This window comes from Pristiophorus japonicus, chromosome 11 (assembly GCF_044704955.1).
Source record: "Pristiophorus japonicus isolate sPriJap1 chromosome 11, sPriJap1.hap1, whole genome shotgun sequence".
Lineage (NCBI taxonomy): Eukaryota > Metazoa > Chordata > Chondrichthyes > Pristiophoridae > Pristiophorus > Pristiophorus japonicus.
In genome coordinates, this window is record NC_091987.1 from 2,848,048 (window position 1) to 2,872,793 (window position 24,746).

A 24,746-nucleotide genomic window follows, 5' to 3' on the forward strand; every position below is an offset into this window, starting at 1 on the left:
GAGGGCTTCAAATTCCTGGGACATTGGAACCGGTTCTGGGGGAGGTGGGACCAGTACAAACCGGACGGTCTGCACCTGAGCAGGACCGGAACCAATGTCCGAGCGGGAGTGTTTACTAGTACTGTTTGGGAGGGGTTAAACTAATATGGCAGGGGGATGGGAACTTATGCAGAGAGACAGAGGGAAGTAGAATGGGGGCAGAAACAAAAGATAGAAAGAAGAAAAGTAAAAGTGGAGGGCAGAGAAACCCAAGGCAAAAAGCAAAAAGGGCCACATTACAGCAAAATCCTAAAGGGGCAAAGAGTGTTAAAAAGACAAGCCTGAAGGCTCTGTGCCTCAATGCAAGGAATATTCACAATAAGGTGGACAAATTAACTGCGCAGATAGCAGTTAATGGATATGATGTAATTGGCATCACGGAGACATGGCTCCAGGGTGACCAAGGCTGGGAACTCAACATCCAGGGGTATTCAATATTTAGGAAGGAAGGACAGAAAGGAAAAGGAGCTGGGGTGGCATTGCTGGTTAAAGAGGAAATTAATGCAATAGTAAGGAAGAACATTACCTTGGATGATGTGGAGTCTGTATGGGTGGAGCTACGGAATACCAAAGGGCAGAAAACGCAAGTGAGAGTTGTGTACAGACCACCAAACAATAGTAATGAGGATGGGGACAGCATCAAACAAGAAATTAGGGATGTGTGCAATAAAGGTACAGCAGTTATCATGGGTGACTTTAATCTACATGTTGTTTGGGCTAACCAAACTGGTAGCAATGCGATGGAGGAGGATTTGCTGGAGTGTATTAGGGATGGTTTTCCAGACCAATATGTCGAGGAACCAACTAGAGGGCTGGCCATCCTAGACTGGGTGATGTGTGATGAGAAACGACTAATTAACAATCTTGTTGTGCGAAGCCCCTTGGGAAGAGTGACCATAATATGGTAGAATTCTTTATTAAGATGGAGAATGACACAGTTAATTCAAAGACTAGGATCCTGAACTTGGGGAAAGGTAACTTCGATGGTATGCAACGTGAATTGGCTAGAATAGTCTGGCGAGTGATATCTAAAGGGCTGATGGTGGATAGGCAATGGCAAACATTTAAAGATCACATGGATGAACTTCAACAATTGTACATCCCTGTCTGGAGTAAAAATAAAATGGGGAAGGTGGCTCAACCGTGGCGAACAAGGGAAATTAAGGATAGTGTTAAATCCAAGAAAGAGGCATATAAATTGGCCAGAAAAAGCAGCAAACCTGAGGACTGGGAGAATTTTGTAATACAGCAGAGGAGGACAAAGGGTTTAATTAGGAGGAGGAAAATAGAGTATGAGAGGAAGCTTGCAGGGAACATAAAGACTGACTGCAAAAGCTTCTATAGATATGTGAAGAGAAAAAGATTAGTGAAAACAAACGTAGGTCCCTTGCAGTCAGATTCAGGTGAATTTATAATGGGGAACAAAGAAATGACGGACCAGTTAAACAAATACTTTGGTTCTGTTTTCTCGAATTAAGAAACAAATAACACTCCGGAAATACTAGGGGACCGAGGGTCTAGTGGGAAGGAGGAACTGAAGGATATCCTTATAAAGCGGAAAATTGCGTTCGGGAAATTGATGGGATTAAAGGCCGATAAATCCCCTGGGCCTGATAGTCTGCATCCCAGAGTACTTAAGGAAGTGGCCCTAGAAATAGTGGATGCATTGGTGATCATTTTCCAACAGTCTATTGACTCTGGATCAGTTCCTATGGACTGGAGGGTAGCTAATGTAACACTACTGTTTAGAAAATGAGGGAGAGAGAAAACGGGTAATTATAGTCTGGTTAGCCTGACATCAGTAGTGGGGAAAATGTTGGAATCAATTATTAAAGATGAAATAGCAATGCATTTGCAAAGCAGTGACAGGATTGGTCCAAGTCATCATGTATTTATGAAAAGGAAATCATGCTTGACAAATCTTCTGGAATTTTTTGAGGATGTAACTAGTAGAGTGGACAAGAGAGAACCAGTAGATGTGGTGTATTTGGACTTTCAAAAGGCTTTTGATAAGATCCCACACAAGAGATTGGTGTGCAAAATCAAAGCACATGGTATTGGGGGTAATGTACTGATGTGGATAGAGAACTGGTTGGCAGACAGGAAGCAGAGAGTCGGGATAAACGGGTCCTTTTCAGAATGGCAGGCAGTGACCAGTGGGGTGCCTCAGGGCTCAGTGTTGGGACCCCAGCTATTTACAATATACATTAATGATTTAAATGAAGGAATTGAGTGTAATATCTACAAGTGTGCAGATGACACTAAACTGGGTGGCGGTGTGAGCTGTGAGGAGGACGCTAAAAGGCTGCAGGGTGACTGGGTTAGGTGAGTGGGCAAATGCATGGCAGATGCAGTATAATGTGGATAAATGTGAGGTTATCCACTTTGGTGGTAAAAACACAAAGGCAGAATATTATCTGAATGGCGGCAGATTAGGAAAAGGGGAGGTGCAACGAGACCTGGGTGTCATGGTACATCAGTCATTGAAAGTTGGCATGCATATACAGCAGGCGGTGAAGAAGGCAAATGGTATGTTGTTCTTCGTAGCTAGGGAATTTGAGTATAGGAGCAGGTAGGTCTTACTGCAGTTGTACAGGGCCTTGGTGAGGCCTCACCTGGAATATTGTGTTCAGTTTTGGTCTCCTAATCTGAGGAAGGACGTTCTTGCTATTGAGGGAGTGCAGCGAAGGTTCACCAGACTGATTCCCGGGATGGTGGGACTGACATATAAGGAGAGTCTGGATCAACTGGGCCTTTATACACTGGACTTTGGAAGGATGAGAGGGGATCTCATAGAAACTTACAAGATTCTGACGGGACTGGACAGATTAGATGCGGGAAGAATGTTCCCGATGTTGGGGAAGTCCAGAACCAGGGAACACAGTCTTAGGATAAGGGGTAGGCCATTTAGGACTAAGATGAGGGGAAACTTCGTCACTCAGAGAGTTGTTAACCTGTGGAATTCCCTACCGCAGAGAGTTGTTGATGCCAGTTCATTGAATATATTCAAGAGGGCGTTAGATATGGACCTTGTGGCTAAAGGGATCAAGGGGTATGGAGAGAAAGCAGGAAAGGGGTACCGAGGTGAATGATCAGCCATGATCTTATTGAATGGTGGTGCAGGCTCGAAGGATCAAATGGCCTACTCCTGCACCTATTTTCTAGGTTTCTATGACCCCCCCCCACCCAAACCCCCGCCCCCCCCCCCCACCCATCGAAAGCCCCAAGCCCTCCTCCCTCCTTCCCAATTGCTGGGCTATGACCACCCGCCTCCGCAGCAAGCTCTGATCTCTCCCACTTGCTCTTGTCATGTCTGGGTCTGTTGTAGATTAATTGACTAATTAAGGGAGATTGATTGCTATGACTATCCAACAGCTCCATATGTAACATGTGACGAAAGAAAGAAAGACTTGCATTTGTATCGTGCCTTTCACGACCACCAGACATCTCAAAGCACTGTGCAGTCAATGAACTTTTGCCGTATAGTCATTGTTGTCATGTGGGAAATGTGGCAGCCAATTTGCGCACAGCTACCTGCCAAAAACAGCGATGTGATAATAACCAGATAATCTGTTTTAGTGACATTGATTGAGGGATAAATACTGGCCAGGACACCGGGGGTAGCTCCCCTGCTCTTCTCCGAAATAGATCCGTGGGATCTTTTACGTCCACTTGAGAGGGCAGGGGGGCCTCGGTTTAACGTCTCATCCGAAAGACGGCATCTCCGACAGTGCAGCGCTCCCTCAGCACTGCACTGGAGTGTCAGCCTAGAATTACATGCTTATGTCCCTGGAGCGTTACCTGAACCCACAACCTTCTGACTCTGAGGTGAGAGTGTTGCCCACTGAGCCACAGCTGACTACCAGAATGGTAGAAGGCAGACAAGACTGACCTTGGTCTTTTTTCATAAGAACATAAGAACATAAGAATTAGGAACAGGAGTAGGCCATCTAGCCCCTCGAGCCTGCTCCGCCATTCAACAAGATCATGGCTGATCTGGCCGTGGACTCAGCTCCACTTACCTGCCCGCTCCCCGTAACCATGAATTCCCTTATTGGTTAAAAATCTATCTATCTGTGACTTGAATACATTCAATGAGCTAACCTCAACTGCTTCCTTGGGCAGAGAATTCCACAGATTCACAACCCTCTGGGAGAAGAAATTCCTTCTCAACTCGGTTTTAAATTGGCTCCACCGTATTTTGAGGCTGTGCCCCCTAGTTCTAGTCTCCCCTACCAGTGGAGACAACCTCTCTGCCTCTATCTTGTCTATCCCTTTCATTATTTTAAATGTTTCTATAAGATCACCCCTCATCCTTCTGAACTCCAACGAGTAAAGACCCAGTCTACTCAATCTATCATCATAAGGTAACCCTCTCATCTTCGGAATCAGCCTAGTGAATCGACTCTGTACCCCTTCCAAAGCCAGTATATCCTTCCTTAAGTAAGGTGACCAAAACTGCACGCAGTACTCCAGGTGCGTCCTCAACAATACCCTATACAGTTGCAGAAGGACCTCCCTGCTTTTGTACTCCATCCCTCTCACAATGAAGGCCAACATTCCATTCGTCTTCCTGATTACCTGTTGCACCTGCAAACTAACTTTTTGGGATTTCATGCACCAATGTCCATCTTGCCGTCCGGAGGAGGCGGGGGTCCCCGATGGAGGGCACTCTATGCAGGGGTCCTCCCACTATTCATCGGGGACTTGGCCTGGAGGGTGGTGCACGGAGCAGTGCCGTGCAACAAATTTTTAAGCCGGTTCACGGACTCCCAGGCCGCCTGCAATTTCTGCGGTCTGGAAGAGTCCGTGTTCCATGTTTTTATGGAATGCACAAGGTTGCAGCCCCTGTTTTATTATTTGAAGGGGCTGCTCCTGAAATTCTGGCTGCACTTCAGTCCCACTCTCCTGATCTTTGGGCACCCTGTGCGGAGGGGAGCGGGTAGGTCCGAAGGCCTCCTCGTAGGACTGCTCCTGGGCACGGCCAAGGGTGCCATCAGCCGGTCCAGGCAGCGGGCGGTCGAGGGGGTCGTTCAACCTGACTGCCTGCCTCTCTTCCGCTCTTACATCCGATCCAGGGTGTCCTTGGAGATGGAGCACGCGGTGTCCACCGGTACGCTCGCGGCCTTCCGCGAGAGGTGGGCACCGGAGGGACTGGAGTGCATCATCACGCCCGGCAACCAAATTTTAATTTGATTTTACGTTTTAAAGTTAATTTGTTTTAATTGTCGGTGCTTTTAGTGTCCCCTTCCCTTTTATAGGGGGCACTGGGGAAAAATTGTGATTTTAGTGCCCAAAAAAAAACAAAAAAAAGAAAAAACACAAAAAAAAAACAAAAAAGGGGGGAAAAAAAGGGCCTTGTAAATGTCTGGAGTGTCACCCAGGTCGGGTGGCACCGTTTAATGTCTTTATGTTTTGCAGATAAACTCAAAAGAGTTTCATGCACCAATGTCCATCTTGCCGTCCGGAGGAGGCGGGGGTCCCCGATGGAGGGCACTCTATGCAGGGGTCCTCCCACTATTCATCGGGGACTTGGCCTGGAGGGTGGTGCACGGAGCAGTGCCGTGCAACAAATTTTTAAGCCGGTTCACGGACTCCCAGGCCGCCTGCAATTTCTGCGGTCTGGAAGAGTCCGTGTTCCATGTTTTTATGGAATGCACAAGGTTGCAGCCCCTGTTTTATTATTTGAAGGGGCTGCTCCTGAAATTCTGGCTGCACTTCAGTCCCACTCTCCTGATCTTTGGGCACCCTGTGCGGAGGGGAGCGGGTAGGTCCGAAGGCCTCCTCGTAGGACTGCTCCTGGGCACGGCCAAGGGTGCCATCAGCCGGTCCAGGCAGCGGGCGGTCGAGGGGGTCGTTCAGCCAGACTGCCTGCCTCTCTTCCGCTCTTACATCCGGTCCAGGGTGTCCTTGGAGATGGAGCACGCGGTGTCCACCGGTACGCTCGCGGCCTTCCGCGAGAGGTGGGCACCGGAGGGACTGGAGTGCATTATCACGCCCGGCAACCAAATTTTAATTTGATTTTACGTTTTTTAAGTTTAATTTGTTTTAATTGCTGGTGCTTTTAGTGTCCCCCTTCCCTTTTATAGGGGGCACTGGGGAAAATTGTGATTTTAGTGCCCAAAAAAAAAGGGGGGAAAAAAAAGGGCCTTGTAAATGTCTGGAGTGTCACCCAGGTCGGGTGGCACCGTTTAATGTTTTTTTTGTTTTGCAGATGAACTCCAAAAAGAGTTTCATGCACCAATGGTCCATCAGCCGGTCCAGGCAGTGGGCGGTCGAGGGGGTCGTTCAACCTGACTGCCTGCCTCTCTTCCGCTCTTACATCCGGTCCAGGGTGTCCTTGGAGATGGAGCACGCGGTGTCCACCGGTACGCTCGCGGCCTTCCGCGAGAGGTGGGCACCGGAGGGACTGGAGTGCATCATCACGCCCGGCAACCAAATTTTAATTTGATTTTACGTTTTAAAGTTTAATTTGTTTTAATTGCCGGTGCTTTTAGTGTCCCCCTCCCCTTTTAGAGGGGGCACTTGGAAAAATGTGATTTTAGCACCCAAAAAAAAAACACAAAAAAAACCCCACAAAAAAGGAAAAATAAAAAGGCCTTGTAAATGTCTGCTGTGTCATCCAGAGTGGGTGGCACGGTTTAATGTTTTTTGTTTCACAGATAAACTCAAAAAGAGTTTCATGCACCAATGGTCCATCAGCCGGACCAGGCAGCGGGCGGTCGAGGGGGTCATTCAACCTGACTGCCTGCCTCTCTTCCACTCTTACATCCGGTCCAGGGTGTCCTTGGAGATGGAGCACGCGGTGTCCACCGGTACGCTCGCGGCCTTCCGCGAGAGGTGGGCACCGGAGGGACTGGAGTGCATCATCACGCCCGGCAACCAAATTTTAATTTGATTTTACGTTTTAAAGTTTAATTTGTTTTAATTGCCGGTGCTTTTAGTGTCCCCCTCCTCTTTTATAGGGGGCACTGGAGGAAAAAAAAATTTGATTTTAGTGCCCAAAAAAAAAACCCAAAAAAATAAAAACACAAAAAAAAACACAAAAAAGAAAAAAAATGGGCCTTGTAAATATCTGGTGTGTCATCCAGGTCGGGTGGAATCGATTAATGTTATGTTTTACAGGTAAACTCCAAAAGAGTTTCATGCACAAGGACCCCCAGGTCCCTTTGCACCTCAGCATGTTGTAATTTTTCCCCATTCAAATAATATTCCCTTTTACTGTTTTTTTCCCCCAAGGTGGATGACCTCACACTTTCCGACATTGTATTCCATCTGCCAAACCTTACTTAGCCCATTCACTTAACCTATCCAAATCTCTTTGCAGCCTCTCTGTGTCCTCCACACAACTCGCTTTCCCACTAATCTTTGTGTCATCTGCAAATTTTGTTACACTATACTCTGTCCCCTCTTCCAGGTCATCTATGTATATTGTAAACAGTTGTGGTCCCAGCACCGATCCCTGTGGCACACCACTAACCACCGATTTCCAACCCGAAAAGGACCCATTTATCCCGACTCTCTGCTTTCTGTTTGCCAGCCAATTCTCTATCCATGCTAATACATTTCCTCTGACTCCGCATACCTTTATCTTCTGCAGTAACCTTTTGTGTGGCACCTTATCGAATGCCTTTTGGAAATCTAAATACACCACATCCATCGGTACACCTCTATCCACCATGTTCGTTATATCCTCAAAGAATTCCAGTAAATTAGTTAATACATGATTTCCCATTCATGAATCTATGCTGCGTCTGCTTGTTTGCACTATTCCTATCTAGATGTCCCGCTATTTCTTCCTTAATGATAGTTTCAAGCATTTTCCCCACTACAGATGTTAAACTAACTGGCCTATAGTTACCTGCCTTTTGTCTGCCCCCTTTTTTAAACAGAGGCGTTACATTAGCTGCTTTCCAATCCGCTGGTACCTCCCCAGAGTCCAGAGAATTTTGGTAGATTATAACAAATGCATCAGCTATAACTTCCGCCATCTCTTTTAATACCCTGGGATGCATTTCATCAGGACCAGGGGACTTGTCTACCTTCAGTCCCATTAGCCTGTCCAGCACTACCTCCCTAGTGATAGTGATTGTCTCAAGGTCCTCCCTTCCCACATTCCTGTGACCAGCAATTTTTGGCATGGTTTTTGTGTCTTCCACTGTGAAGACCAAAGCAAAATAATTGTTTAAGGTCTCAGCCATTTCCACATTTCCCATTATTAAATTCCCCTTCTCATCTTCTAAGGGACCAACATTTACTTTAGTCACTCTTTTTCGTTTTATATATCTGTAAAAGCTTTTACTATCTGTTTTTATGTTTTGCGCAAGTTTACATTTGTAATCTATCTTTCCTTTTTTTATTGCTTTTTTACTCATTCTTTGCTGTTGTTTAAAATTTTCCCAATCTTCTAGTTTCCCACTAACCTTGGCCACCTTATACGCATTGGTCTTTAATTTGATACTCTCCTTTATTTCCTTGGTTATCCACGGCTGGTTATCCCTTCTCTTACCGATCTTCTTTTTCACTGGAATATATTTTTGTTGCGCACTTTGAAAGAGCTCCTTAAAAGTCCTCCACTGTTCCTCAATTGTGCCACTGTTTAGTCTGTGTTTCCAGTCTACTTTAGCCAACTCTGCCCTCATCCCACTGTAGTCCCCTTTGTTTAAGCATAGTACGCTCGTTTCTGACACAACTTCCTCACCTAACAATTTTTGTTCATCTAATAATCTGAAGATCCACTTCAGCAGATTACTGCCCAGGAAGTGAAGATGAACATTTACCCCAAATGACTGTGTTAATAATAACCTTCCCGTTTGTATAAAAATATTCCAGCTCACTTCCCTCTCTTAACTTCCTCATTTTTAACGTCACATCCCCTGGACTTTGTCCTTCTCCACTGTATCACTCTTATCTCTTATACTCTTTGGGACTTCAGTCAGGTCACATTAGCGTTTCTTCCTTCCACAAAGTAAAGGGGGCGAATGGTCTTAACTTTCCCCCAATAACAACTCATTCAATGGACTGAGTATCTGCCAAGCAAGAGGTCAATAATTCTCACATTCCCAATAGATAGTTATATTTTAAATACGGAACATTCATAGCTCGATCTGGGTCGAAAAAAAGCGACTCATGTTGGGGCAGCTCACAAAACCCTCCCACCCTATTGGCTGGATTAAAGATGGTGACGGCGCTGGAATGTGTGTCCATGTTATGGCCTGTCAGACTGTTAATCAGCCTGCTGTTCCTTCCACTGCTTCACACTGTTTCCCAAGGGAAGAGCGAGAAGACGTGCTAAAAATAAAACCTCACTCCAAAGATACAATTAATGTTATAATTAGGACAAAGTTTAGGAGACTTTTTATTAAAATATTTTATTTTTTATTGTCTTCAGTCATTGGACTCTTCTTTCTGTGAAATAAAAATTAATTGAAAGCACGATTAGCTACAACAACTTCCCTTTTTGACATGCAGAGAGAGCGAGAGCGAGAGAGCGAGAGAGATCTCAGAGCACGAGTGATGGAGAAGGGACAGCAGGGGGCAGAACGGGAGCAGGGACAGGTTTGGAGGAAATCAAGGAACAGAGGAAGATAAAGTATTTTGGGAGGTCTTTTGACACCAGAAGTAGAGTGGTCAGGAAGAAAAAGAAAATAAAGAAAGACTTGGATTTATATAGCGCCTTTAACGACCATCGGATGTCTCAAAGCACATTACAGCCAATGAAATACTTTGGAGTGCAGTCACTGTTGTAATATGGGAAACGCGGCAGCCAATTTGTGCACAGCAAGCTCCCACAAATAGCAATGTGATAATGACCAGATCATCTGTTTCTTTATGCTGATTGAGGGATAAATATTGGCCAGAACACCGGGATTAACTCCCCTGCTCTTCTTCGAAATAATGCCATAGGATCTTTTAAGAAAAAGGATTGAGGGGAGATCCAGTGAAGAGTGACACAATGGCTGAGTGAGCGGCCGCTAGTGGTGAAGTGGAAAGTGCAGTCTTGTATCGGAGAAGCAGAGAGCCTAGGTGGAGGATTTAGCCTTCCCATATACAATGGTTAAGGCTCTGGTTTATGCCTGCTCTCTGGCCAGGACAGACAGAGCTCCCCCATGACAGTTTGCATATATGTGTAATTACAAGGGGTAAGTTTGAACTCTGCCGCATGGGCAGTAATTGGTGGAGCTGATCCCTCGCCCATTGTAGAGCCTGCCCCCTGTGGAACTGCCCCGCGTCTAGCCCACCCGATTGACAGTCCATTGAACTAAGGAAGCAAAGCTGAAAACTGCAGCCATTAAAGCCATAACTTCAATGATATGGTTATGAGACACAGAGGCAAGTGGGGGAAAAAATTACATATTTTGAAACCAGACTTTCGTTGTCCAAAAATCACCCAACGGGCCCTGAGGAACGGTCCGGACCAGCAGGCAACTCTATAACACCCATGTCCTACCAACTGATTGGTTTTGTTAGAGGCCTTGGTTCTTTGCCCACTAGATCAGAGAATGGGGAAGTAGCCCAGGGAGAGGGAACAGACATTGTTACAGACCGGGGAACGCAAAGTAAGTAAAAGCTATGAGCACGGAGTCCAGATTCTGCCGCGCGTACCTCCATTTGCTGGTGGATCCAGTCTAGGTATTCGGTGACCCGAGCATACACGCCGGGTTTGTTCTGGTTTGCACAGCCCGCTCCCCAGCTCGTAATTCCAACTAACTTCCAAGCATTGTTCTCATTGCAGGCGAGGGGACCTCCGCTGTCTCCCTGGTAGAAAAGCAAAGAGGAAATCCAAAGATGAAGCGATAATCGGGGGTTACCTGTCCCTCTAAAGGGAGTCTGGGTGCATATGTGAATGTCACATGCATGCAGATATACATGGGGACACACACAAATGCAAATACAAGGGCAGGTGTACACAGGTACATATACGCAAATAAATATACATGTCTAATTATGCACAGCTTTGGGGAGCAGAACTGAGAAACATTCAAATTTTCTGCAGTTCAAGGGCTGCGTTGCCTAATGGGGTGGATCCGTGGAGCACGGGACATTGGAATTGTTGACCTGCCAACATTGAAATGTGGGAAATCTAAAAAAATAACACCAGTTCTGTGGAGAGAGTAGAGAAGCTGGGATTGTTCTCCTTAGAGCAGAGAAGCTTAAGGGGAGATTTAACAGAGGTGTTCAAAATGATGAGCTGCTTGGATAGAGTAGATAGGGAGAAATTGTTTCCACTGGCAGGAGGGTGGGTAACCAGAGGACAGAGATTTAATGTCATTGGCAAATGAACCAGAGGGGAGATAAGGAGAATTTTGCTACACAGCGAGTTGATATGATCTGGAATGTGCTGTCTGAAAGGATGGTGGAAGCAGATTCAATAATAACTTTCAAACGGAAATTGGATATATACTTGAAAAATAAAAATTTGCAGCACTACGGGGAAAGAGCACAGGAGGGGAACTAACTGGAGAGCTCTTTCAAAGAGCCAGCACAGCCACGATAGGCGGAATAGCCTCCTCTGTACTGTAAGATTCTATAAAACTGCTTACGCCATGTATTGTTCCGCAATTACTTCGTATCAGTATGGCTTATTTGCCTGTACGCTTACACTGGGAGAGCACTGGGAGAGAGCTGCATTGTCAAAAGTTGTCATTCCTTCTGGCCAAAACACTCAACCAACTTCACTAGAGGAGATTATCTGGTCATTATCTCAATGCTGTTTGTAGGACCTTGCAGTGTGCAAATTGACTGCTGTATTTCTGACAGTAGGGTGGGAGGAGGCTTGTGTGGAGCAGAAACACCAGCATGGACATGTTGGGCCGAATGACCTGATTCTATGCTGTAAATACTATGGGCCCGAAATTGATGAAGGCCTCCACCCACCCAAGTGCCACCCAAGTGACTGCTGATGGCTGCCGAGGTCCCTGGTGGTTCTTTGGGTGGGATATTCATCAACAAGGTCCCTTGAAGGTCGGCGGGCGGCAAATGAGTGACTTACGCCACCAATCTGGACGGCAAAGGCACTTGCCGCCTAAGTGCCGCCGAGGATGGGGTCGGGCGCAGGGAGGGTCGAAGAGCTGGAAAGAAAAAACATTAACAAAAAAACAAACATCTGAAGACCTTCAGGGGACCCCCATCCAGGTAAGTCCCCATAAAGAAATAAATTACAAAAAGTTCACCAACCTTTTTTTGAAGCATCTTCCTACTTACCGTTGGGGACAGACCAGCCTCCAGCCAGCGGTACCCCCCCCCCATTCTGTCCCCGAGTCCCGCCCGCATCAATATCGCATCTCGGCGGGCAGGAGCTCCGTTGCGCGACTCGGCTGTCCGCTGATGTCAGTGGGCGGTTCCCGGCAGCTCTCCCCTCCCTCCCGCCTGTTCCAGGTCACGTCGAAAGTGGCACTGGCGGTTAAACCAGAGGAACGTCGGCGGCAGTGGACGGTAAGTTCATCAATTTCGGCCACTATCTACTTACAGCAGTGACGACATTTCAAAATACTTCATTGGCTGTGAAGCTCTGTGGGATGTCCTGAGGTCACCTCAGCAATGCATTGAAGCATCAGCCTAAACTATGTGCTCAAGTTGTCGGAGTGAGACTTGAATCCATAACCAACTGACGCAGAGGCAAGGGTGCTACATTCCAAGTCATTCCTGTCCCAGGCTAGACAGCGGCACCTTGCTGGGATCCAGTTAACTGGGGCCGAGGAGGCAGGTGCACTGAGAAATCATGCCAAGTCTTCAATAGGATTGGCAGAACTGTGGAAATTCCTGATGAGCCATCAGAGGGCCACAGACACAGCGTCAGTGGGTCCCGCCCAATTCCGGCACCCTCCTCCCGTCATTTTCAGCCTTCCACCGAAGATATGTCCATGGCCCTGAGGAAATTTGTAGCCAACATTTTTCCGACACCATTGAAAGGCATGGAAATGAATATTTAGTGATCCAGCCATTGCGCTGAGAGAGCTAGATAATGCAAACTCCTATAATCAACACAAAATACCAAGGTTGATCATTACTGAATTGGCTAGAATAGACTGGCGAGTGATACTTAAAGGATTGATGGTGGATAGGCAATGGCAAACATTTAAAGATCACATGGATGAATTTCAACAATTGTACATCCCTGTTTGGAGTAAAAATAAAACGGGGAAGGTAACTCAACCGTGGTAACAAGGGAAATTAAGAATAGTGTTAAATCCAAGGAAGAGGCATATATATTGGCCAGAAAAAGCAGCAAACCTGAGGACTGGGAGAATTTTGTAATACAGCAGAGGAGGACAAAGGGTTTAATTAAGAGGGGGAAAATAGGAGTATGAGAGGAAGCTTGCTGGGAACATAAAAACTGACTGCAATAGCGTCTATAGATATGTGAAGAGAAACAGATTAGGTGAAAACAAACATAGGTCCCTTGCAGTCGAATTCAGGTGAATTTATAATGGGGAACAAAGAAATGGTGGACCAGTTAAACAAATACTTTGGTTCTGTCTTCACGAAGGAAGACACAAATAATGTTCCGGAAATACTAGGGGACCGAGGGTCTAGTGAGAAGGAGGAACTGAAGGAAATCCTTATTAGGCGGGAAATTGTGTTAGGGAAATTGATGGGATTGAAGACCAATAAATTCCCGGGGCCTGATAGTCTGTATCCCAGAGTACTTAAGGAAGTAGCCCGAGAAATAGTGGATGCATTGGTGATCATTTTCCAACAGTCTATCGACTCTGGATTGGTTCCTATGGACTGGAGAGTAGCTAATGAATGTAACACCACTTTTTAAAAAAGGAGGGAGAGAGAAAACGGGTAATTATAGACCGGTTAGCCTGACATCAGTAGTGGGGAAAATGTTGGAATCAATTATTAAATATGAAATAGCAGCACATTTGGAAAGCAGTGACATGATCAGTCCAAGTCAGCATGGATTTATGAAAGGGAAATCCTGCTTGATAAATCTTCTAGAATTTTTTGAGGATGGAACTGGTAGAATGGACAAGGGAGAACCAGTGGTTGTGATGTATTTGGACTTTCAAAAGGCTTTTGACAAGGTCCCACACAAGAGATTGGTAGGCAAAATTAAGGCACATGGTATTGGAGGTAATGTACTGATGTGGATAGAGAACTGGTTGGCAGACAAGAAGCAGAGAGTCAGGATAAACGGGTCCTTTTCAGAATGGCAGGCAGTGACTAGTGGGGTGCCGTAGGGCTCAGTGCTGGGACCCCAGCTATTTACAATATACATTAATGATTTGGATGAGGGAATTGAGTGTAATATCTCCAAGTTTGCAGATGACACTAAGCTGGGTGGCGGTGTGAGCTGTGAGGAGGATGCTAAAAGGCTGCAGGGTGACTTGGACAGGTTAGGTGAGTGGGCAAATGCATGGCAGATGCAGTATAATGTGGATAAATGTGAAGTTATCCACTTTGGTGGCAAAAACACAAAGGCAGAATATTATCTGAATGGTGGCAGATTAGGAAAAGGGGAGGTGCAACGAGACCTGGGTGTCATGGTACATCAGTCATTGAAAGTTAGCATGCAGGTACAGCAAGCAGTGATGAAGGAAAATGGTATGTTGGCCTTCATAGCTAGGGGATTTGAGTATAGGAGCAAGGAGGTCTTACTGCAGTTGTACAGGGCCTTGGTGAGGCCTCACCTGGAATATTGTGTTCAGTTTTGGTCTCCTAATCCGAGGAAGAACGTTTTTGCTATTGGGGGAGTGCAGCGAAGGTTCACCAGACTGATTCCCGGGATGGCAGGACTGACATATGAGGAGAGGCTGGATCGACTGGGCCTTTATTCACTGGAGTTTAGAAGGATGAGGGGGGATCTCATAGAAACATATAAAATTCTGACGGGACTGGACAGGTTAGATGCAGGAAGAATGTTCCCGATGTTGGGGAAGTCCAGAACCAAGGGACATAGTCTAAGGATAAGGTGGAAGCCATTTAGGACTGAAATGAGGAGAAACTCCTTCACTGAGAGTTGTTAACCTGTGGAATTCCCTACCGCAGAGAGTTGTTGATGCCAGTTCATTGGATATGTTCAAGAGGGAGTTAGATATGGCCCTTACGGCTAAAGAGATCAAGGGGTATGGAGAGAAAGCAGGAATGGGGTACTGAGGTGAATGATCAGCCATGATCTTATTGAATGGTGGTGCAGGCTCGAAGGGCCAAATGGCCTACTCCTGCACCTATTTTCTATGTTTCTATGATGGTGAGAAGTCTTGCTGAAAAAAGGGTCTGTAAGTCCATTTTAGTGACCAATTGAAAGGAAGATTTGCATTTATATAGCGCCTTTCACGGCCACCGGACTTCTCAAAGCGCTTTACAGCCAACGAAGTACTTTTGGAGTGTAGTTACTGTTGTAATGTGGGAAATGCAGCAGCCAATTTGTACACAGCAATGTGATAATGACCAGATAATCTGTTTTTGTTATGTTGATTGAGGGATAAATATTGGCCAGGACACTGGGGATAACTTCCCTGCTCTTCTTCGAAATAATGCCATGGGATCTTTTACGTACATTTGAGAGAGCAGACGGGTCCTCGGTTTAACGTCTCATCCGAAAGACAGAATTGAGAAGAATTGACAAGAATTGTAGCGCATCTTTGAATAAAGTCCTAATCCAGGTAGAAACCGTACCTGGCAGGAATCAATGCCTCCCTGCAGGTACCCAGCACAAATCATTCTGGAGCTTATCCTCTTATAGTAAACTTCAGGCCGGCTGCACACGTTATTGGGTATCAGAGGTACTTGGGCTTCCCTCAGACTGAGCGAAATTTCATCTGCTGGATTACAAAGGCACGTCATTCAGTACGTTTCACTCAACGGGATGACACATTCAAAAATATATTGACATATGCTTTGCTGGCAAAATATCGACGGGTTTAATGGTGCTCGATGATGTTAATGTATACATCATCCAGCAACTGGTGACAAGGGTGAGATACCTCGTGAACTGCCAATCACCACAAGTTGTTGGATGACATGCGCCTCTTCGCCATTAGCCTCATGAAAACGGCATCTCACCCTCACCCTCAGCCTCCCAGAATGTTTCATTAAGTTACTGCATTTGTGAATTAATTACACTCGCCACAGAAAGTTAGGCCTGGTACTTTTCAATGAGAAGATTTTTGTTCCTGCAATGCCACTCAACCTCTCTGGCCCAGAAAGGGACCAATTTAAACTGTGGAGTCTCATTCCTACAGGTAGTAAATTGTTGTTAGAGATTTTTAAAATTTTAAATGTTAACAATTTTTCTTACTTTTCCTTTCCATCTCTTCTTTTTCTCTCTCTTAATCCAATCTTTCTTTTCCTCTCTTTTTTTTCTCTTTCGCTTCGACTCTAATTCACCCTATTTTTTTCTCTGCCGTTCCTCTGTTTCTTTCGCAATACTTGATTACAAAGATCGATTCTTGGGCCCGTCCTTTACCAAGGTCCCGATGTCCTGTTGCCCTTGGTGTGCCGTTATCAGTTTGCACTTCCAGCAACTTACAGGGCAAATGTTTTTCGAGCTGAAGGGTGAGGGAAAATGTCTAACTCGCGGGGCACGGTGTGAGATGCCACACTCCAACAAAATCTGAGCTATTATTTTTAATTTACAAAGCGATGCACAGGATTGGAAAAGCTCATTACATAACATAAGAACATAAGAAATAGAAACAGGAGTAGGCCATAAGCCCCTCAAGCCTGCTCCGCCATTTAATAAGATTATGGCTGATCTGATCTTGGGCTGAGCTCCACTTCCCTGCCCGCTCCCCATAACCCTTCACAGTTGATCTAGCTGGTCCCAAAGTTCCAACAAATAATCACACACTATCTCTTGCCCCCAAAAAACCATCCAGCTCCCTCTTACATTTCCAAACATTCACTACCGTGTGTGTGAAGCTATTCAATCTCAATTGTCCGTTGACCTTCCCACTCCTGAGCCCGAGTCCATACCCCTGGTTGCAGAGTTTTTGGTAATGTTACATAATTTATTAGCGCCTAGTTTATTCACACCCGTTCGAAACTGACTACTTTTCCTTCCTTCCTAAGTTCTCCCTTTCCCCTCCTCTCCTCTCATGTAGACATTGGGGGTATTTGACTTTGGGTGATAACATTTCAGGTCCCCGTTATACGTCGCTCTTCATTGACTTTATTGATCCGATATTGATACACTTTGGCCCAAAGTCAAAATCACCCCATTGAGCCCTTGCTGTGCTACAGTTCTGTGGGTGAACAGTCAACTCTCTGAAGCCTCGCTCACTGTTTATATGTGAGCCTGGACGGTAAGGGCTGGTGGACTACTACACAGTGAATAACATCATCGCCAAGTTTCACTAACCCAATGCCCATATGTTTGTAGCATGGATCGGGATCAGGAGCAGCAACCCTGACTGATTTTCTCCTGCCTGTTACTAAATCTGACTTATTGCATATGGGGAAATCACAAGGCACACCCGCCATCCCCCACATGGTTGTGTATTAATGCACTGTAGCACTGTGCCATCCCCCAGCAGGATGTTACCTACTTTCCCTCTTTCAAACTTCACTCCTCCCCTTTCGAAGGCGCTGGCTCTGGCTCGAGGGGCTGAATGGCCTATTCCTTGGGTAGGGCAGCCCTCTGGCACATCACCCAAGTGGCCATTCTTTGCATGCGAGTGTCAGCAGCTCATTTGACCCTGGAGATAGATTTTGGCTTCATCTAAAGCCTCCACCGTATGCATTTCTCAACAATGGTCGTTACACAATCAGGAGCAGGGCCCCTGGGTAACCTTGCATCTCCATGGCCCAGCACTATTGAGCCGAGTTGTACTGTGCCAGTTGGTTGAGATCACGTAATTATTCCTAAAACTCTCTTTACCTCCTTCATCGGTCAGACCCCATCCCGAGATCCAGCAGGTTTTACCTTCTGCGAAGTCCTGCCCCGAATTGGGAAGGCAGATGGGCTGAATCCAATCTGTGTTTTGCAAAAAAAAACTGGACATCATTCCCTGGAAGTACTTTTCAAAACTAGAATTTCTAAACAAAATCCTAAAATAGCACAGGTTGATAAACAAGCCTTTGATTCCCTTGAGTTAATGAGCTCTTTTTTGGGGGAGTGGATGTGGCAATGGGGGTTAGAGAGAGAGTGGATGAAGTACTTTCTCTTTCTCCATTCCAGAGATTAGGGCCTAGACAGCTGAAGACATGGCCACCAATGGTGGAGCGATGGGCATTGGGTATGTGCAAGAGGCCAGAATTGGAGGAGCGCAGAGATCTCGGGTTGGTTCTAGGGTTGGAGAGGAGGTTACAGAGATAGGGAGGGATGAGTCCATGGAGGGATTTGAAAACAAGGAAGAGAACCTTAAACTTGCCGGACCAGGAGCCCATTCTCGGCCTTCCTCCACCACGCCTCGCTGAAATACCAGGTGATCTGCTCCCAATCTTCTCCTGACCCCACTGGGCACCAGAAGGTGCTCTGAATCTTGCCGAAGTCTCTCTGGGAGCTCCTGGCCGGCTGTGTGATGCCCGTCGCAGAGAATGGAACAATATTTTCACCCACAGTGCACTTGCATGTCAGACAGATCAGGGCCGGATTCAGATAAAGCTCCCTCTACTCTGTCTGCATCAAAACCCATCCTTGGACAAAGAATGCCTATTTGAGTGAGATTTTCATCTCCCACATCAGAAATCCTCCAAACCCTGAGGGAGCCTAGATTTAGCTGAGTTGGGACAGCCAAGATTGATAAAGTCTTACTCTCAGAAGAGTCTTACTCTTATTGTGAGATGCACATTTGCAACATTAGTCTTTTGTGTAGCCACTCTGAGTGGTAGTGACAGCATAAAAACATAAGAATTAGGTGCAGGAGTGGGTCATATGACCCCCCCCCCCCCACCCCCCACCCACCGAACCTGCTCTGCCATTTAATAAGATCATGGCTGATCTTCGACCTCAGTTCCACTTTCCTGCCTGATCTCCATATCCCTTGATTCCCTTAGAGTACAAAAATCTATATCTCGGCCTTGAATCATCAAAGGCAATCCCTCAGAATCAAGGAAGACTTGCTTCCACTCTAAAAATGAGGTTATAGGTGGCTGTACAGTCCAATATGAGAGCCACAGTCTTTATCACAGGTGGGAAGATAGTTGTTGAGGGAAAGGGTGGGTGGGACTGTTTTGCCGCATGTTCTTTCCGCTGCCTGCGCTTGATTTCTGCATGCTCTAGGCGATGAGACTCGAGGTGCACTTCCTCCACTTAGGGCGGTCTTTGGCCAGGGACCCCCAGGTGTTGGTGGGGATGTTGCACTTTATCAGGGAGGCTTTGAGGGTGTCCTTGAAATGTTTCCACTGTCCACCTTTGGCTCGTTTGCCGTGAAGAAGTTCTGAATGGAGTGCTTGCTTTGGGAGTCTCGTGTCTGGAATGCGAACTATGTGGTCTGCCCAGCAGGGCTGATCAAGTGTGGTCAGTGCTTCAATGCTGGGGATGTTGGCCTGGTCGAGGACGTTGGTGCGTCTGTCCTCCCAGGGGATTTGTAGGATCTTGCGGAGACATCATTGGTGGTATTTCTCCAGCGACTTGAGGTGTCTGCTGTACATGGTCCATGTTTCTGAGCCATACAGGAGGGCGGGTATTACTACAGTCCTGTAGACCATGAGCTTGATGGCAGTTTTGAGGGCCCCGTCTTCAAACACTCTTTTCTTCAGGCAGCCGAAAGCTGCACTGGAGGCGGTGTTGGATCTCGTCGACAATGCCTGCTCTTGTTGATAGGAGGCTCCCGAGATAAGGGAAGTGGTCCACGTTGTCCAGGGCCGTGCCGTGGATCTTGATGACTGGGGGGCAACCCTGTGCGGCGAGAATAGGCTGGTGAAGGACCTTTGCCTTACGGATGTTTAGCACAAGGCCCATGCTTTCGTACGCCTCAGCAAATACACAGACTATGCCCCGGAGGTCAGCGTCAGTATGTGCACAGACGCAGGCATCGCCCGCGTACTGTAGCTCGACGACAGAGGTTGGGGTGGTCTTGGACCTGGCCTGGAGACAGTGAAGGTTGAACAGGTTCCCACTGGTTCTGTCGTTTAGTTCCACTTGTTGACTGTGAGGTGGAGCATGACAGCGAGGAAGATTGAGAAGAGGGTTGGGGCGATGACACAGCCCTGCTTGACCTCAGTCCGGACGTGGATTGGGTCTGTAATGGATCCGTTGGTAAGGATCACGGCCTGCATATTGTCGTGGAGCAGGCAGAGGATGGTGACGAACTTTTGGGGGCATCCAAAACAGAGGAAGACGCTCCATAGACCCTCGCGGTTGACAGTGTCAAAGGCCTTTGTCAGATCGAAGGCGGCCATGTATAAGGGCTGGCGCTGCTCCCTGCATTTTTCCTGCAGCTGTCGCGCTGCAAAGATCATGTCCGTTTTGCCCCGTAGGGGATAAAATCCGCAGTGACTCCGGGAGGAGCTCCTCGGCCACAGAGAGAAGAGGGTTGAGGAGAACTCTAGCGACAACTTTCCCAGGGGCTGATAGCAGGGAGATTCCTCTGTAGTTGCCACAGTCGGACTTGTCCCCTTTTTTAAAGATGGTCACGATCACTGCATCTCTGAGATCTCGCGGCATACTCTCCTCCCTCAGATGAGAGAGATGAGGTCATGTATTCGCCCCAACAGTGCCCCTCCGCCATACTTCAGTGCCTCAGCAGGGATTCCGTTCACACCCGTAGCCTTGTTGTTTAGCTGTCTTATGGCTTTTTCTACCTCGTGCAGTGTTGGGGTCTCACTGAGGTGGTGGCAGGTAACATGCTGCGGGATCGAGTCGAGAACACTCGGGTCAAAGGCAGAGTCTCGATTGAGGAGATCTTCAAAGTGCTCCTTCCAGTGGGCCCTGACTGCCTCGGTGTCCTTGATGAGTGTTTCTCCATTCTTGGCCAGCAGTGGGGTGGGGCTTTGGGAGTTTGGACCGTAGGTGGCCTTGATTGCGATGAAGAATCTTCGCACATCATGACTGTCAGCCAGCTGCTGTATCTCCCGTGCTTTCTCTGTCCACCACCTGTTCTTTAGGTCCCGGGTTTTTTGTTGGACCTCAGCCTTGAGCTGCCTGTAATGCTGCTTTGCTGCTCCCAAGTTGGGTTGTTGTTTAAGGCTCAGAATTACCCTGCGCTTATGATCTATTAGCTCTTGGATCTCCTGATCGTTTTCATCAAACCAGTCTGGAGTTTCCTGGTTGAGTGACCGAGCGTCTCTTCGCAGACACTGGTTATGGAGGCCTGGAGGGCAGACCAAGCGCTGTGGGCACTCTGCGTCTCGGGGTCATCAAGGCATGCCAGGTTAGCCGAGAGGTGCGGCCTTGAATATACTCAATGACTCACCATCCATAGCTCTCTCGGGCAAAGAATTCGAAATGAAGAAATTTCTCCTCGTCTCGGTCTTAAATGGCCGACCCCTTATCTTGAGACTGTGCCCCCTAGTTCTAGAATCTCCAGCCCGGGGGAAACAACCTCTCAGCATCTACCCTGTCAATCCCCCTCAGTATCTTATATGTTTCAATGAGATCACCCCTCATTCTTCTAAACTCCAGAGAGTGTAGGCCCAATCTACTCAATCTCTCCTCATAGGACAACCCTCTCATCCCAAGGATCAATCGAGTGAACCTTTGTTGCACCACCTCTAAGGCATGTATGTCCTTTCTCAGATAAGGAGACCAAAACTGTGCACAGTATTCCAGGTCTGGTCTCACCCAGGCTCTGTGCAATTGTAGCAAGAATTCCTTACTCTTATACTCCAGCTTGCAATAAAGGACAATATGCCATTTGCCTTCCTTATTGCTTGCTGTACCGACATGCTATCTTTCTGTGTTTCCTGTACGAGGTCACCCAAATCTCTCTGAACACCCACATTTAATAGTTTCTCACCATTGAAAAATATTCTGTTTTTCTAATCTTCCTACTAAAGTGAATAACCTCAGATTTCGCCACATTATACTCCATCTGCCAACTGAATGTCCACAGGCCAATTGCTGTCTAATTAACATAGAAACATAGAAAATAGGTGGAGTAGGCCATTCGGTCCTTCGATCCTGCACTGCCATTCAATGAGTTCATGGCTGAACATGCAACTTCAGTACCCCATTCCTGCTTTCTCGCCATACCCCTTGATCCCCCGAGTAGTAAGGACTATACCTAACTTCTTTTTGAATATATTTAGTGAATTGGCCTCAACAACTCTCTGTGGTAGAGAATTCCACAGGTTCACCACTCTCTGGGTGAAGAAGTTTCTCCTCATCTCGGTCCGAAATGGCTTACCCCTTATCCTCAGACTGTGACCCTAATTATGAATAGCTTCTGTACTATGGGTCCAGGCTCGCTGGTATCAATATAATCTGGCAGAGAGTAGACACCTTCGCTCCGTCAGTCTGGACTAAATCTTGACCCAGGTCAGGAATAAGTGAGGGTAAGTGATTGGCTGGTGATTGGTGAGTAGTTTTTCTTTTTTCTCTTCTATATCAGTGAGTAACTTTTAACATTGTTGTTGCCAATTTAAGTGTATATAAGGGTTAAGTCATGGCAGGAGAGCTCGGTCGGGTGTTATGCTCCTCCTGTACCATGTGGGAACTCAGGGACACTTCCGGTGTCCCTGACGATTACGTGTGCGGGAAGTGTATCCGCCTCCAGCTCCTGACAGACCGCGTTGCGGAGTTGGAGCTGAGGGTGGATTCACTCTGGAGCATCCACGATGCTGAGAATGACGTGAGTATCACGTGTAGCGAGTTGGTCGTACCGCAGGGAAAGGATCCACAGCCAGATAGGGAATGGAAGACCAACAGGAAGAGCAGTGCAAGGAAGGTAGTGCAGGAGTCCCCTGTGGTCATCCCCCTGCAAAACAGATACACTGCTTTGGGTACTGTTGAGGGGGATGACTCATCAGGGGAGGGCAGCAGCAGCCAAGTTCATGGCACCATGGCTGGCTCTGCTGCACAGGAGGGCAGGAAAAAGAGTGGGAGAGCAATAGTGATAGGGGATTCAATGGTGAGGGGAATAGATAGGCGTTTCTGCGGCCGCAACCGAGACTCCAGGATGGTATGTTGCCTCCCTGGTGCAAGGGTCAAGGATGTCTCGGAGCGGGTGCAGGACATTCTAAAAAGGGAGGGAGAACAGCCAGTTGTCGTGGTGCACATTGGTACCAATGACATAGGTAAAAAAAGGGATGAGGTCCTACGAAACGAATTTAAGGAGCTAGGAGCTAAATTAAAAAGTAGGACCTTAAAGTAGTAATCTCGGGATTGCTACCAGTGCCACGTGATAGTCAGAGTAGGAATCGCAGGATAGTGCAGATGAATACGTGGCTTGAGCAGTGGTGCAACAGGGAGGGATTCAAATTCCTGGGGCATTGGAACCGGTTCTGGGGGAGGTGGGACCAGTACAAACCGGACGGTCTGCACCTGGGCAGGACCGGAACCAATGTCCTAGGGGGAGTGTTTGCTAGTGCTGTTGGGGAGGATTTAAACTGATATGGCAGGGGGATGGGAACCAATGCAGGGAGACAGAGGGAAACAAAAAGGAGGCAAAAGCAAAAGACAGAAAGGAGATGAGGAAAAGTGGAGGGCAGAGAAACCCAAGGCAAAGAACAAAAAGAGCCACTGTACAGCAAAATTCTAAAAGGACAAAGGGTGTTAAAAGAACAAGCCTGAAGGCTTTGTGTCTTAATGCAAGGAGTATCCGCAATAAAGTGGATGAATTAACTGTGCAAATAGATGTTAACAAATATGATGTGATTGGGATTACGGAGACGTGGCTCCAGGATGATCAGGGCTGGGAACTCAACATCCAGGGGATTTCAACATTCAGGAAAGATAGAATAAAAGGAAAAGGAGGTGGGGTAGCATTGCTGGTTAAGGAGCAAATTAAGGCAATAGTTCGGAAGGACATTAGCTTGGATGATGTGGAATCTATATGGGTAGAGCTGCAGAATACCAAAGGAAAAAAACGTTAGTGGGAGTTGTGTACAGACCTCCAAACAGTAGTAGTGATGTTGGGGAGGGCATCAAACATGAAATTAGGGGTGCGTGCAATAAAGGTGCAGCAGTTATAATGGGTGACTTTAATATGCACATAGATTGGGTTAACCAAACTGGAAGCAATACGGTAGAGGAGGATTTCCTGGAGTGCATAAGGGATGGTTTTTTAGACCAATATGTCGAGGATCCAACTAGGGGGGAGGCCATCTTAGACTGGGTGTTGTGTAATGAGAGAGGATTAATTAGCAATCTCGTTGTGCGAGGCCCCTTGGGGAAGAGTGACCATAATATGGTGGAATTCTGCATTAGGATGGAGAATGAAACAGTTAATTCAGAGACCATGGTCCAGAACTTAAAAAAGGGTAACTTTGAAGGTATGAGGCGTGAATTGGCTAGGATAGATTGGCGAATGATACTGAAGGGGTTGACTGTAGATGGGCAATGGCAGACATTTAGAGACCGCATGGATGAACTACAACAATTGTACATTCCTGTCTGTCGTAAAAATAAAAAAGGGAAGGTGGCTCAACCGTGGCTATCAAGGGAAATCAGGGATAGCATTAAAGCCAAGGAAGTGGCATACAAATTGGCCAGAAATAGCAGAGAACCCGGGGACTGGGAGAAATTTAGAACTCAGCAGAGGAGGACAAAGGGTTTGATTAGGGCAGGGAAAATGGAGTACGAGAAGAAGCTTGCAGGGAACATTAAGACGGATTGCAAAAGTTTCTATAGATATGTAAAGAGAAAAAGGTTA

At 46.8% G+C, this 24,746-nt stretch overlaps 1 protein-coding gene across 1 annotated transcript in view; it reads right to left on the reverse strand.

Annotated features, from left to right (window-relative positions):
- The window catches only part of LOC139276474 (transmembrane protease serine 3-like), a 68,365-nt gene that overhangs the window by 19,094 nt on the left and 24,525 nt on the right, over window positions 1-24,746 (reverse strand). The window contains exons 7-9 of the mRNA XM_070894515.1: window positions 17,870-17,965; window positions 15,667-15,809; window positions 10,645-10,797 (exon numbers count right to left, since the gene is read on the reverse strand). Of these exons, the coding sequence (XP_070750616.1) occupies window positions 10,645-10,797; window positions 15,667-15,809; window positions 17,870-17,965 (392 nt within the window). The remainder of the gene's footprint in view (window positions 1-10,644; window positions 10,798-15,666; window positions 15,810-17,869; window positions 17,966-24,746) is intronic.